We start from the raw sequence: 14,248 nt of genomic DNA, 5'->3' as shown, positions 1-14,248 counted from the left end.
CCAATTGTGACTACATGGAGATTTCTGGGCGACTGACATCTCCATCGAGCCAGCTGACTCATGCACAGCAAAAGATACATGCTCCTGAACTGCCGAGCGAATCATGGACCCCTTGCTGAGCATCTTAGTTCTCCATCATCACATCAAGGAAAGGAAGTGCAGCACCAAGTGGAGATATATCCGACTGTGCTGCAGCCTTTCCACAGGCCATGCAAATGGATCTCACAGACCACAGTTTAAAAACTTCTGCCTTAGCCCCTAGTTGATTCCATTTCCACTGTTTATGTTTCTCCTTCTTGTCTCCTGGGACAAGTGAACTGTTGTAAGAGCAAGCTACAGTCAGGCAATGTAGTTGAGATAATAAAATAATAGAATTGTAGTGCTGGAAGGAACACCAAAGGTCATCAAGTCCAACCCCCTGGCGAATTGACATAACCTAAGCTTAAGGTGCCATTTGGCGCCTAGCTTACATGTCTTGAGTTTCTAACACTGGCCCCACTCCCCTATCAGAGTGGACCTCTGGGACAATTAAGTGCCACTTAGGGTTCTCCTTCTATGTCTATTCAAAACCACAAGCCCATGGCAGGATCGGGACCCAAGGCGATAAAACCAAGAAAGGCCCTCGGCGGAACCAAGCCGATGAAGCCTGTAAGAAAACAGGACATCAGCCAGCACTGGCAAAAGCTGGATGAAACTAGTGAATAATTCCTCTCCCTCACCACCAACCCGGCATGGAAAGAATGCAGAGTTTTTGGACTCCAGTGAACAGTGAGGCCAGTTGCTCCTCCGAAGGAACAGGGATCGGATCCCCCGTAATTCAAGCCTCTCTGTGGTCTTCACAAAACTCTCCTCTAATCAAGGCCTGCATATTTCTCTCTTAAAGAAACAGGGCTGCAGTGGTGGCACAGCATGAGGAAATAAATAAGCTGCATTGCATTCAAGTATTTCCCTTCGCATTTGAATGCAATTAAGCTGTTGTTTTTTTAAAAAAAAAAAAGTATAGGGGTTTGGGAGCAGGAATCTGCTGGCTTTATTTATTTATTTTTTGCCAGAAATAGTTCATATTCCCTCTACATCAACATATTCCTAGTGGCTTCTATTGTTCTCTTCCTTCTTTCATCCTGAGGGGTCCCCGGAAGGAGAAATAAGAGAAGACAGTTTGACTCTGGCCACCTCTGTGGTGGAACATGGCAGATGTTTAACAGCTGACAAAAAAACCACAAAAAACTTGCTTGTTTAGAAGGAGGGAGCAGGAAAGCTAAATTTTGGAGTGGAAAGCCTTACATGGCAGCAGCAGCAGCAGCGTCAACAACAACTACATTTCCTATCCACGTTGTTACAATTACTACTAATTTTTTATGACATGCCCATTGCCATACGGTCCCAGGGCAGGTTGTAACAATATAAAAAGAAGGACTTAAGAAGAACTCTACTGGATCAGGCTAATAGCCACTGTGGCTAGTAGTCATTGATAGCCTTCTCCCCCACAAATTTGTCCAATCCACTTTTGAAGCAAGGTTGGTGGCCATTGCTGCCTCTTGAGAGAGTTCCATAGCTTTACTATGCGCTGCATGAAGAAGGAGTTTTATCTATGAGAAAGGAAGAACAGCTTTTCTCTATCCACTTTCTCCATGCCACACATAATTTTTATAAAACTCCATCACGTCATCCCTTGCTCGCCTTTTCTCTAGACTTAACAGTTCCCCAAAACAATATTAGAATCAGTTAAAATGATCTGCAGTCACAAAAACAGGGTGGGCCCCAAAAAATATACATCTCAGGTGTCAAGAGGCCAGGGACAAGAAGCTGCACTATGAAGGTTGCAGGTGCACTTCTGTGGGGAGGGAATTCCACAATTTTGGGGCTGCCACGGGGAATGCCCTCCCCCAGGCCACTACCACGCCAAACATCTAAGGGTGGCAGAACTACCAAGAGGGGCACCACTCACTGATCCTAAAACCACATGAAGAGTGACAAGCTTGGAAAAGTTGTGCAGGAAGCAAGAGGTAGTAGGTGCAGAAATGGCCCTGGGATTTACAAGAGGTGGAAGGCCAGAAAGCAGGAAATAATAATAATAATAATAATAATAATAATTATTATTATTATTATTATTATTATTATTATTATTATTATTTTATTTATACCCTGCCCATCTGGCTGAGTTTCGCCAGCCATTCTGGGTGGCTTCCAATCAAGTGTTAAAAACAATACAGCATTAAATATTAAAAACTTCCCTAAACAGGACTGCCTTCAGATGGAAAAAGTCCCAGTCCAGATGAGCAGAAGACAAAAGCCTGTTCCATATTAGAAGCAGGAGAAAAGAGAAGATGGGTGGATGCCGCAGAGACACTGAGAAGGAGGGAGAGGCAGAACTTGGCAGAGGCAGGAGGAGGAAGAAGAAGGGGCAGATTCCAGAGGGGGACCCCTGGAAGGATGCAGGTCCAGGGGATTTCCTTGGCAATGCAAGAAAGAATATATACGAGGTTTCCTGTGCAGTGTTTGGGCAGGTCAAGAAATGGGATCACTTTGTTTACCTCAGACTCCTTCTCAGGACTTTGGCAATCGCTGTGGGACGAGGACATGGATCCCCCATTCAGCTGTCGGGAATGGAAAGAGGGTGTGTGTTTATTACAAGAAAAGTGGAATTGGAGGGGTTAAGAACACGATTTGGACAGCTGTAGGACAGTGCCTTGAGGTTTTGTGCCAGCATGGTGAGTGTGGTGGTGCCATTTGGGAAAACATGGGTCATAAAGAAGAACAGGAAGGTGGGTCAACCCATACAATCTCCATTGCAATCTTTCCCCTGGATGGCTCACAATAAAATTTCCAGGCAGAGAACAAGTCACGGAAGTTTTTAAGAAAAGGCAGCATATTGTGTTGGGTCAGTTTGATAAGGATTTCTCATTATAGGCTGCGGCCCTTCGATCTCATGTGATCCATCTCATTTCCTAGCACTGCAGGAAGACAGATCTAAATAAGTTGGGCCAAAGGTTGCTGAAACCACAGAAACCGGAGGAGAGTGAAGGAAGATGGCCAGGGATCTCATTGATCAGAAATGGACATGTCCTATGTGTCACATCTTAAATTTGTGACTCAAGGTGAATACCTGGAAGAAAACTAGAATTCCCCAGCCTTGTGTCATGCAGGTGTGTTGGACTACAACTCCCATCAGCCCCAGCCACAATGGGCTAGGGACACGGGCACCATGCTAGCTGGGGCTGATGGGAGTTGTGGTCCAACACACCTGCACGACATCAGGCTGAAGAAAGCTGCACTCAGCTCTGCTGTACCTTCTGAACAGGTAACAGGGTAGGGGTGGAAGTTGATTCAGTCTACATTTCAAGGCAAACCAAACTGGAATTCAAAACACAGTCATCTTTCAAAATCTGCAGTCCTCCCAATTTTGCTGTGCAGTTCTCCAGGCAGGGAATGTGTACAAAAATGAATATGCTAGAGTCAGGTATGCATCAAAATGCTTCTTATTCCAGGAAATTGTTTTGCAAAAGGATGTGCATATTGGGCAAAACTGCATACAATAATGTGTATATCGGGGGGGGGTGCACTAAAATGTGGATATTTTCATGAGGACTTTGGGGGGGGGGGAATGCCCAATGATATGGAGAACTGAATTTAAGAATGGAAAAATAAGAAACCAAGAGAGACAGAAACAGACAGATTCACCCATCCGTACCCATCGCTCACCTGCGTTTGTGCTGACCCATTGGTCATGGGCTGAGGAAGTCCACCTGAAGGCAAAGGAGAAAGAACCCCAGTTGAATACAGTCATGGAAACTCAACAAACGTCCTGATAACATGCCAAAAAACAAAAGAACCACAGAACTATCCCTGTGTCAAACATTACTGTCTTTTGGTTTCAGAAATTCAAAGTTCTACTAACACAGACACCTAATAATAATAATAATAATAATAATAATAATAATAATAATAATAATAATTTATTTATACCCCGCCCATCTGGCTGGGCTTCCCCAGCCACTCTGGGCGGCTTCCAACAGAACATTAAAATACAATAATCTATTAAACATACAAAAGAAAAAAGAGGCTCCCTATGAAGCCCCACCAAACATTTGAAGGTGAGAGGGTTGTTCCTATGTCCTTCTGAGGGCCAAACTAGCTGTGACTTCGATTGCATGAATGCTGCATTTCGGAGCTCCCGCCTATTGACATCAGGCGGGCGCCTTTACTGTATTCTTTCTGGCACCTGCTTAAAACATTTTTGTTTAGGCACAGTGCTTTGCAGGCACCATGGCTCAGCTGACTGCCAGGTCTTGCAAAACCCTGTGCCTTTGCAAGTGCCAGGGACCATGGCAACACTTGTCAAGGCAACTCCACTTTTAGCAGAGAGTTGCATTTTTGCCACATGACATCAGGTATAGAGGCACCCGTAAGATGGAGGTTCCCCACCACTGCTCTAGTGGGCTCAGGGGGGCATCCTTATAAAGTCCCTTTAATTTCCCCCACAAAATTAAGTGAAGGAAGGCAACTTCATAATCTTTCTGCAGAAAATGGAGCATTTTCATAATGTATTGACAGGAAAATATAAAACTATGCACACACTTAAGAACGTTGTAGATCATTAAAGTAGATACGTTAACTCTGTTTAGACAGATAGTATTGCATTTGCTATGCCTATTAACCTTTTTATGCATATGCATTGCTAACATTTATTTTCTTTTCTTATTGTTATTATGTTTTCACTGACTTGTATCTTGACCGATAATAATAATAAAACATCCTATCAGGTATTCTTTTAGATATATTTCAGGAATATCTTCAGGCATAAGTGTTATTTTATCAGGTCAGATCTTTGGAACTGGCACATTTACAGGTGCTGCATAATATCCAATCAACATCTGGAAGAAACCTTTTAGTGCGGCAGCTTCTATACTTTGGAACTCCCTGCTTATTGATTATCAGGCAGGCACCTTCACTGTACTCTTTTCAGTGCCCACTAAAAACATTTTTGTTTAGACAAGCCTACCCATATAGTGTATTGTTATTTTAAATTTTTGAAAGTCTTAAATTGTTGTTAATATTCTCATTGATAATGCTACTGTTTTATCTCCCTTGTAAAACACTTTGAACGTTAGCAGATATTTATCTCTCTATATGTATATGTATATATATATATAGAGGGAGAGAAATATAGATAAATACTGCATGCAGGCCCTGCTTGAGAATAGGATGCTGGACTAAATGGGCCACTGGCCAGATTCAGCAAGGCTGCTTTTATGCTCTTGGATAAATTAGGACCAAAGTCACCACATGAGCTCTGATGATGAGTAGGAATCCGAAACCAAGTCCACTGTGGTCCAACACTCTACATGCTGTGTGGGCTCTTCCTGTCCCAGATTTAGCCCATAAAGTTATTCTACAACATCAGGAGCAAATGGAGGAACCAGACCATCTGTAAGAGTCAACATGCAGCAACGATTTCATAAACAGAAGCATCCCTACTGATATCCTGTGGATGTGGGCTCTAAAGGCCTCGTCACTCCTGCAAGACTTCCCCCTCTTTCTCTCCTTTGCCTGTAACTCGGCAGCAGCTGGTCTGGCCCTCCTCCTCCTCCTCAGCTATCGCTTGAAAACAGGCCTCAGCACTCCAAGAGACAACCCGAAACCCTTCATACTTTCTGGGACTGGGTGACCATGCTAGCTGCATCTCCTCAAGAGGAGAACAGGGGCTTTATTATCCACCATGCCAAGAAAGAAAAAGAGTTTCTATCTGACCCTATCTCTTATTTTGCTCCTGCTCTCAGCATCTGACACCATTTCTCTACATCCACCGCCCGCCCCCCTCCAGTTCTGAATTGTTCCAAGTCGTTCTTTTGGATTCCTCTCTCCACTGAAGGCCAGGAAAAGACAATCCAGCACTGGAGGCAGAACTCAGCTTAGTTAGATAAGAAACAGCTGTGTTAAAAACACACAGAGCTCTCCATTCAACCCAGCCAAGGAAGGATTGGGGGTTGCAAGGAGAGCAGGGATATGGATGCTTGGTGGAACCCAGTGGTCTCCCCCCCCTCCAACTCTGGCTAAGCAACAGCCTACAAAACCCCAAAACTGCAAGGCCAGTAGTTTTTTATAAAACGACTGTTTTGCAAAATGTTGCTCTCTACTTGGATCCAGCCCAGTGGCTGGTGCTTCATTTGTGAAAGTGTCTGGAGCTGAAACCTGGCAGAGCTCTTCTCCCCTTCATCCCCAATACATGGAACCTGGTTGCAGTTTCTGTGATGAAGGGGGAAACTCTGCACATGCCCAGAGCAACTCTCTTCCTTGGCAAGGTTGGAGGAATGTTCAGAGTGACTGCAGAAACTTCAAGCAGAGAAAGATGATTTCAAAATGTTTTGTTGTCAACGGGTACTGCAGACAAGGAACATGCTTTGACACTAACTAAAGAGCAGGCTTTCCAAACTGGGCGCCTTCCAGATGTTTCATACTACACCTCCCATCAGGCTCAGCCATCACAACTGCTGTGGAGCATCAAGCTAGGGGGAGACTGCAGGTTTAAATCCCCACTCAGCCATCTTGCTCACATCTTGCTTGGGCCAGTCATTCCTTGCAGGGTTGTTGTGAAGATGAAATTGTGGCGGAGAAGAGAACCTATGTATCCCACATCCGCACTATACATTTAAAGCAGTTAACCTGCCACTTTACACAGTCATGGCTTCCCCGGAAGAATTCTGGAAACTACAGATTGTTTTGTATCTCACCGCATTATACTTCCAGTTGTGTGGTGAGATTGGTTACAGTACAAAATCATATGAGCAAAAAAAATTATATAATGTGTGGTGGGTGTCAGCTTTTCCCCTGCTACTGGGTACATAATAAAGGGGTACCAGTCTACTGAAAAGTGTCATTTGTTTTCATTCCCTTTGCTGTATTTTTTATTGGTTAGGTTCTCTGGTAATGCTAGCTCTGGGAGGGGAGCAGAGGTCTCCTAACAAATTTCAGCACCCCTAACAAACTACAGTTCCTGGGGGGGGGGAGGAGCTGTGGCTGTTTAAATAATAAATAATAACAATAAATTTTATTTATATCCCGCCCTCCCCAGCCGAAGCCGGGCTCAGGGCTGCTAACAACAATAAAATAATACACCATTCTAAAATCAGTCTAAAAATCACCATTCATTATAAAATTAATTCAAATCAAATTGATGGCAACCATTGGGCTAGAGTTCTGGCCAAAGGAGGGAGTCAGTCTGTGCCCTGGCCAAAGGCCTGGTGGAACAGCACTGTCCTGTAGGCCCTGCGGAAAGATGTCAAGTCCCGCAGGGCCCTAGTCTCTTGTGACAGAGCGTTCCACCAGATTGGAGCCACAGCCGAAAAAGCCCTGGCTCTAGTTGAGGCCAGCCTAACCTCTCTGTGGCCTGGGACCTTCAAGATGTTTTTGTTTGAAGACCGTAAGTTCCTCTGTGGGATATACCAGGAGAGGCGGTCCCGTAGGTACGAGGGTCCAAGGCCAAGTAAAGTAGTATTATTAAAGTAGTATTATTGTGCTTTAAACGTATAGTGCAGATGGGGCCTATACAGGGACATCTATCTCCCTTGCAAAATCCCTGCCCCCTCTGCGAAAGCTGGTTCTAGGAGAAATGCTTTACCTCCGATGTGCTCCTCTGTAGGGGTGATGCCCAGTTTCTTGAAATACTCGTCTGTTTCGGGGTCCACAACTAGCAGTGTGGCTTCATGCTCCTTGGACTTGATATGTGACACCACCTCGGAATGCTTCAGGCCCTCGACGTTGATCCCGTTGACCTGAGGGAGAGAAAACCAGAGAGGTAGGGGGAGAGAATGAATGGCTGGATTACCACAATGCATTTCACATGGGGCTGCCTTGGGAGACAGTTTGGAGATCTTTGGGGTATCTGGTTGGCCCCTGTGTGAGCAGGATGCTGGGCTGTATGGCCTGATCCCTTGGCCTGATCCAGCTGGCCTCTTCTTTTGTTTTAATCTAGCATTAGATTTTGTAACAAACTGCTCCCCCTCCAATAGATAGATATAAAGGTTTTGTCCCTTTTAGAACAAAGGAACCAACAGCAGCCAGAGGGGAATGGTTCTGCTATGATCTGCTATTTTAAACCAGGACAAAGGGGAAATTCACTCCACACAGCGGGCTCTCACGGCTTTGACAAACAATCACTGCCCTTTTGTTGCTAGCCTAGGATAATGGAGCAAAGGGGATCATTTTGTTCATGCCCGGGCGCCAATTATCACCTGACAATGGAAGGCAATTAATCAGTTCATCATGTGGTGTGCTGCTGCTTTCTGCTTTGACTGTTTTCTTTTTATTATTATTTTGGGGATTTGGAGGGGAAATGTCAGCAAACTAGTTACATGGGCAAGGTAGTGATGTGCTTAGCCAAGTGCTTATCCTGGAGCAAAAACAGTGGTGAGGCTGCTCCAGAATATGCTCCCCATCTGGATTACACCTCCCCCCCCCAAATACCCCTGACCTGGCTGCTCTTAGCCCCGCAAAGGTGCTGAGCTCACCTATCAAACCAAAGCTGTGGTTAAGTTGTTGCTTGGTTTTTTAAAGTAATTTCTCTATTGCTCCATCACCAGCATTTCGGCGTGTGGGGACAGTCCATAAAAATAAACCATACAGAGAATAAAACAATTAAAAGTTAATCATAAAACCAACCGCTATTTTAAAATATCTGCTGAAACAAGCCAGTTTTTGTCATGCACCTGAAGTTCAGCAAGGACAGGGCCTGTCTAACCTCAGGTGGGAGGGAGTTCCACAGGCTTGGTCCCACTACAGTGAATGCTTCTGGTAGTTACAAATGATGCACCTGAGCTATGGGTGACCACCAACAGAGACTCCCTGAAAGATCTCAGTGAATGGGCAAGGATCTAAGGGACCAGGCGAGCCTGAAGATGCCCTGGACCACAGTTGCTAAATTCACTGCATATGACCTTTGGCCAGTCACTGTCTGTCAGCCTAGCTTACCTCACAAGGTTGTTGTGAGGATAAAATGGAGTGAGGCGAGGGAAGCACCATGTAAACCACCTTCAGCTCCTCAAAAGAAAAGGCAAGATTTAAATGTAGTAAGTAAGTAAGTACAGTGGTATCTCAGGTTAAGTACTTAATACGTTCCGGAGGTCCGTACTTAACCTGAAACTGTTCTTAACCTGAAGCACCACTTTAGCTAATGGGGCCTCCTGCTGCTGCGGCGCCACCGGAGCATGATTTCTGTTCTCATCCTGAAGCAAAGTTCTTAACCCGAGGTACTATTTCTAGGTTAGCAGAGTCTGTAACCTGAAGCGTATGTAACCTGAGGTACCACTGTATGTAAAAAAATAAGCTTGGAGTCCCCCAGCGAAGCAGACAGCACTCTGGTGCGGGAATACAAAACCCTCAGCTCTTCTGAGGGCCTCCATTTCCTAGCAACCACCCAAATGGCTTCTCTTGCCAGAGGCAGGCCCTGACCGCTCTTCCACTACAGACTCAGCTGCCTGCCTCAAGTAGCCAACAGGAAGGTGAAGCTGGAGGGGAGCCAGAAGCCAAGGAGAGCTCTTCAAAGCCTCCCAAGGGCTTCTGGCTGGGACACTGTCTCCATTCGAACACTTGTTGTTGCCACCTGCAGCCTGCACCTTTGCAGGCAGGGCCCTGGCAGTTGCTTCAAAGCTGGAGACAGGTGCAAAGAGAAAGAAGATGAGGCAAGAAAAACGTGAAGCAGAGGCTGAACAGTTCCTCCCCGCACCTCACAAGAACGGGCACCGCAGCCCAAACTGAGGAGCTGCTGAGCATCAAACATTTATGGGAGCCCCTAAGAGCTGGGATCAGGTTTCCAAATTCCACAGGTTCACCTCCTCCCCTCTTTTTGCACTTCAGGAAACGTGCCAGGGGGTTGCTAAATTAATAATCAGCCACCTATCGGTGACATATTGAGTGCTGGAAGCAAAATCTGTCTTCATGAACACACCTGCCTCCTAGGTGGCCTCTCCTACCTCCCTCTCATGTGCACGCACACACATGTACTGTTGCACTGTAGGCATTAAAGATTCAGGGGAGAGAAAGTGAGAGAGTTCTGTCGCTGCAGAACAGGTGTGTTCCTGCAGAGAGGGCAAGAAGAGGCAACCGCAGAGATGAGCAATTGTGTTCTCTCTCTCTCTCTCTCTCTCTCTCTCTCTCTCTCTCTCTCTCTCTCTCTCTGAAACATGGGTGTTCAGGGTTTCCAAAGTATTTTTTTTCTGGAATTTAACCCTGCCTGAGCATCTCAGATGTTGGAATCAGCTGCTCAGTGACGAGAGGATGCTACTCTGCACATGCTCAAAAGCACGTTTTCTTTCATGGAGAAACACTGCAGGAAGGCACCTTGCAACAAACTGACTGGAAACAGACAGAATTCAAACACCAACATTCAGGTCTTTGACAGTGTCATAGTGTGGGCTCTGCATAAAAAGGTGAATGAACAATTCCAGGGCAATGGGCTACTGTGGAAGTGTTCAGGTGGAGCCTGACTGAGCAGAAGAGCTTCTGCTCCTAGGTCCTCCTCCCTTCAAGCTGTCATCCGTTACCTCAACGAGTTTGTCCTGCGGTCGGAGTCCTGCCTTGGATGCTGGTGAATCCGGGTCTACTGACCGAATGAACTGCCCGGGCCTGGCTTTCTCACTGTGGAGGTTGAACCCGTAGCCAGTGGGGCCTTTCTTGAGATGGCAAAGTCGCGGGCAGAGGTCCTTGGGTTGCCCGTTCAGATCCTGGATTTGGGAAGGAAAAGAGGCCATTGTTGTGTGGGATTGTTTCTTACTCTTTCTTTATAGAAATAAAAAGTGTCACACAATAAGAAAAAATGCACTAAGGAAACAGCCCTGAACAGGAGACACCCACCCATCTCCACAAGGCCAAACAGGGGCAGATTAAAAATAGACTCAATTAGAGGAAGTGCATTTGTTAAAAACCAATTGTCCAATCCCTCCTGACAGAATAAATTTAATACGCTTGCTAAGTGACAAAAGGATAAAATTAGACCCACCCGTTCAGGGCCCTCTCCCACTTCAAAGCACGCCTGACCAACCAGATCTTAAATGAAACACCCTACATAGGATTATCTGAGAGGCTAAATGCTGCCAAAAAACGGGGTGAGCTGCATATCATTAGCTAAATGTGTGGACATTGAAGAAACAACATGTGTTCCTATCCCTTATGACTGTGGAGACTCTCCGTCCTTCTGCCTTCAATTAAGAACAGAAGTAGAGCCCTGCTGGATCAAGCCAATGGCCTGTCCAATCCAGCATCCTGTTCTCCAACAGGAGAACCAACAAGACACCCCAGTGGGAAACCCACACACAGGATTTCAGCACAAAAGCACTCTGTTCAACGGTGGTCTCCAGCAAGTAGCATTCCTTTCATTCTTCAACACTTTTCCTTGCTGAAAGTGAACTTGTTTTCCTGTAAAATAGTCTCTGGTTTACAGCAGCAGCTCCCAAGGAGCTCTTAAAAATTGCTACAGGTCAATAGGCAGACCACTTAATGTCATTCAATTGACTGTTGTCACAATTGCAACACACTATTCTAGATGCTACATGGTTTTGGCATCACAATTTTAATTCCCACAATTCAAACTGCATTGCAATCCATTTCTGATTGCTTTCAAGTCACTTCCTTCCACCTGCCATTTCCAGTCTGTCCCATCATAGCTGTGGGTCCTGATCTTCACAGGCATGCTGTGGACCACCTGAATTAAACTTATGGACCACTGGTGATCCTCAGAGCACAGTTTGGAAACCCCCCTGGTTTACAGCACACCGGCAAGGCACAATTTAGAATGTAGCATTTTTCACAATCCAAAACATTAGTATATTTGAATGGATCAGATACCCTTGATTTTCAAAATCAAAACATTAACACAGTGTCCCTCAGAACATAAGAAGAACCTGCTGGATCAGGGCTATGGGCCATCTAGCCCAGCATCCTGGCCAACTAGTTGCCTTTGGGAAACTTGCAAGAAGCACCTGAGCACAAGAACACTTTCCCCTCCTGTGGTTTCCAACAACCGGTTTTCAGAAGTACTGACTGTGGAGGCAAGAACAAAGCCATCATGGGCAATAGCTACTGATAGCCTTTTCCTCTAGTCTAGTCCTCTTCTAAAGCCTTTCATGTTGGTGGCCATCATTGCCTCCTGTGGGAGTGAGTTCCACAGTTTAACTATTCACTGCATGAAGAAGTACTTTCCAACATTCAGCTTCATTAGATGTCCACAAGTTCTAGTGCCTTGAGAGACTTCTATCCTGTCATCTCTTTCTTGCCTTTTCTGTAAACTAAGAAGTCCCAAACACTGCAAGCTTTCTTCACAGGGCAGTCACTCCATTGCCTTGATCCACTAATAGCTTTACTCAGAGCAGACCCATTGTTAACTTGGGAAACATGGTTAACTTAGGTTCATTATTTTCAATGGGTCTAAGAAGAACTTAGCTGGAGACAACCCCTATGCAAAGAAATTCAAGTGCTTGGTGAGTCCTAGAAATCTGTGGCTTTTCACACATCAGTGTTTTTTCTCTTCCAAATGGTTGTGGGTTTCCTGTGAGCGAACCACAGGTACCACAAGAGCACCACAGGGCCACAAACAAGTGAGGTGACATATCTGGAGAGAGGCAGTTGTGGCTGGGGGGGGGGGACCGTTTCCATGTCAACACAAAGTCTTTACTATTTGAGCAGTGTTGGGCTGAGTTCAGCACTGGGGCAATTGCATCTTGAGGACCCCTGCCTTAGCATTTCACCCATTTAAAAAGGTGCAAGGTTATATCAGCTATTTTTTTTCCTTTCTTTTACAGGAAATAGTGCCACAAGGTGGAATAAGCACAAGGCCAGCGGCAGACAGTGGAAGCTCAAGCGGGTTATTTGGGACCCAAACAAGGCACCCAGCAGAGTCACCAGAGCAGAGGCTTTCATGTTGTCAGCACAGGCTATCTTTCCCCAACCTCTTACCTTCAGAATTTTGGTCTGTAAGCCAATGACTTACAAACCATGGTTTGTTGTTAGAAAACAAACCATTGTTGCACCACTGGGAAGGGTTTGCACCTAAAACTAAATCATGGTTTTCACAAACATGTGTATTCTAGGAAAAATTCTAACTAAACCACTGGTGAATTTTCACACCCACTTAAAAAATAATAATTTGCAACCTGATGTGTAAACGTGGAGAACTGAAGATTGGGGGGGGGGGGGAGAAAATGGGAGAAAAACCGAAACTGAAAGATTTGCCCATCGCTTGTGTGAGTAACATGTCCTAAGATGAGGGCAGATCAAATGCTGGGATCCCCTTTCCTCCTCCTTTTGCCCTGCCAGGCATGCCAGCAAATTAGCAGGCTGATGACCTTCTGCAAATTATGTTCTCTTTGGTACCTTAATCACATTTGAGATGCCTCTCCAGATTTACAAAGACAAAACGCCTGAAAATGAAAGCCTGCCAAGTTTCTTGGCACAGACGCCCTTGTCCCCCGAAATGAGAGCTGAGTGATGACACACAGGCGATAATTCCATTTGCGAGATAGCAAGAGAGGGCCTGCACCCGCCCCCAATCTGCACCAGGTGGCCTGCAGAGAACAGCAGCGCAGACACAGCAAGAGAGGCTGTGTGGAGCAATGGGAAGAGTCTCTTGATTCTGGCCAGGATTCAGATCTTCTGCTTAGCTGCTAATGACATTGGCTCACTGGTAGAGCATTTGCTTTGCACCCAGAAGGTCCCAGGTTCAGTCCCTGACACTTTCAGGTGACCCTGGGAGAGATCCCCTGTGCCAGACACTGCAGAGCTGCTGCCAGTCAGTGCAGTCACTACTGAGTTAGAATGGCCAACAGTTTGACTTGATAAAAGACAGCTTCCTGTTATTTTAGGGGGGAAACTGTAGCTCAGCAATATACCACTGCAACTGATATTATTATTATTACTCACCCATCACCAGCAGATACCAGGGCAGATTACAACAATTAAAATTCAGGATTTAAAATAGTTATATTGCATTTTGAGGAATAGGATGGGACCTAAAAACGCACATCTCAGGTGTTAAAGGCCAGGGTAAAGAGGCATGTCTCCAACATTTGTCAAAATCCATATAGTGAAGAAGCTGGGTATGCGTCTGTGGGGAGACAATTCCAAAATTCAGGGACTGCTATAAAAAAGGCCTTCTCCTGGGCTGCCACCATGCACTTGGGCACCTTTCCATGCACTGCTCTGGTTCACTTAGTCATGCTGGCCACATGACCCAGAAGCTGTCTGCGGACAAACGCCGGGC

General features: G+C 45.6%; 1 protein-coding gene across 2 annotated transcripts in view; it reads right to left on the bottom strand.

Moving 5' to 3' along the window:
- Window positions 1–14,248, bottom strand: part of NHERF2 (NHERF family PDZ scaffold protein 2) — a 59,013-nt gene that overhangs the window by 7,031 nt on the left and 37,734 nt on the right. Inside the window, exons 3-6 of one of the 2 annotated variants that reach the window (XM_081887450.1) lie at window positions 10,539–10,718; window positions 7,619–7,772; window positions 3,703–3,746; window positions 2,535–2,597 (exon numbers count right to left, since the gene is read on the bottom strand). In XM_081887450.1, the coding sequence (XP_081743576.1) occupies window positions 2,535–2,597; window positions 3,703–3,746; window positions 7,619–7,772; window positions 10,539–10,718 (441 nt within the window). The remainder of the gene's footprint in view (window positions 1–2,534; window positions 2,598–3,702; window positions 3,747–7,618; window positions 7,773–10,538; window positions 10,719–14,248) is intronic. The other variant, XM_081887451.1, reaches the window with a different exon arrangement.

This window comes from Podarcis melisellensis (genome assembly GCF_964234715.1).
Source record: "Podarcis melisellensis genome assembly, chromosome: 14".
Lineage (NCBI taxonomy): Eukaryota > Metazoa > Chordata > Lepidosauria > Squamata > Lacertidae > Podarcis > Podarcis melisellensis.
Note: the sequence above shows the minus strand (reverse complement) of the source record. Positions and strands in the feature narration are given on the sequence as shown.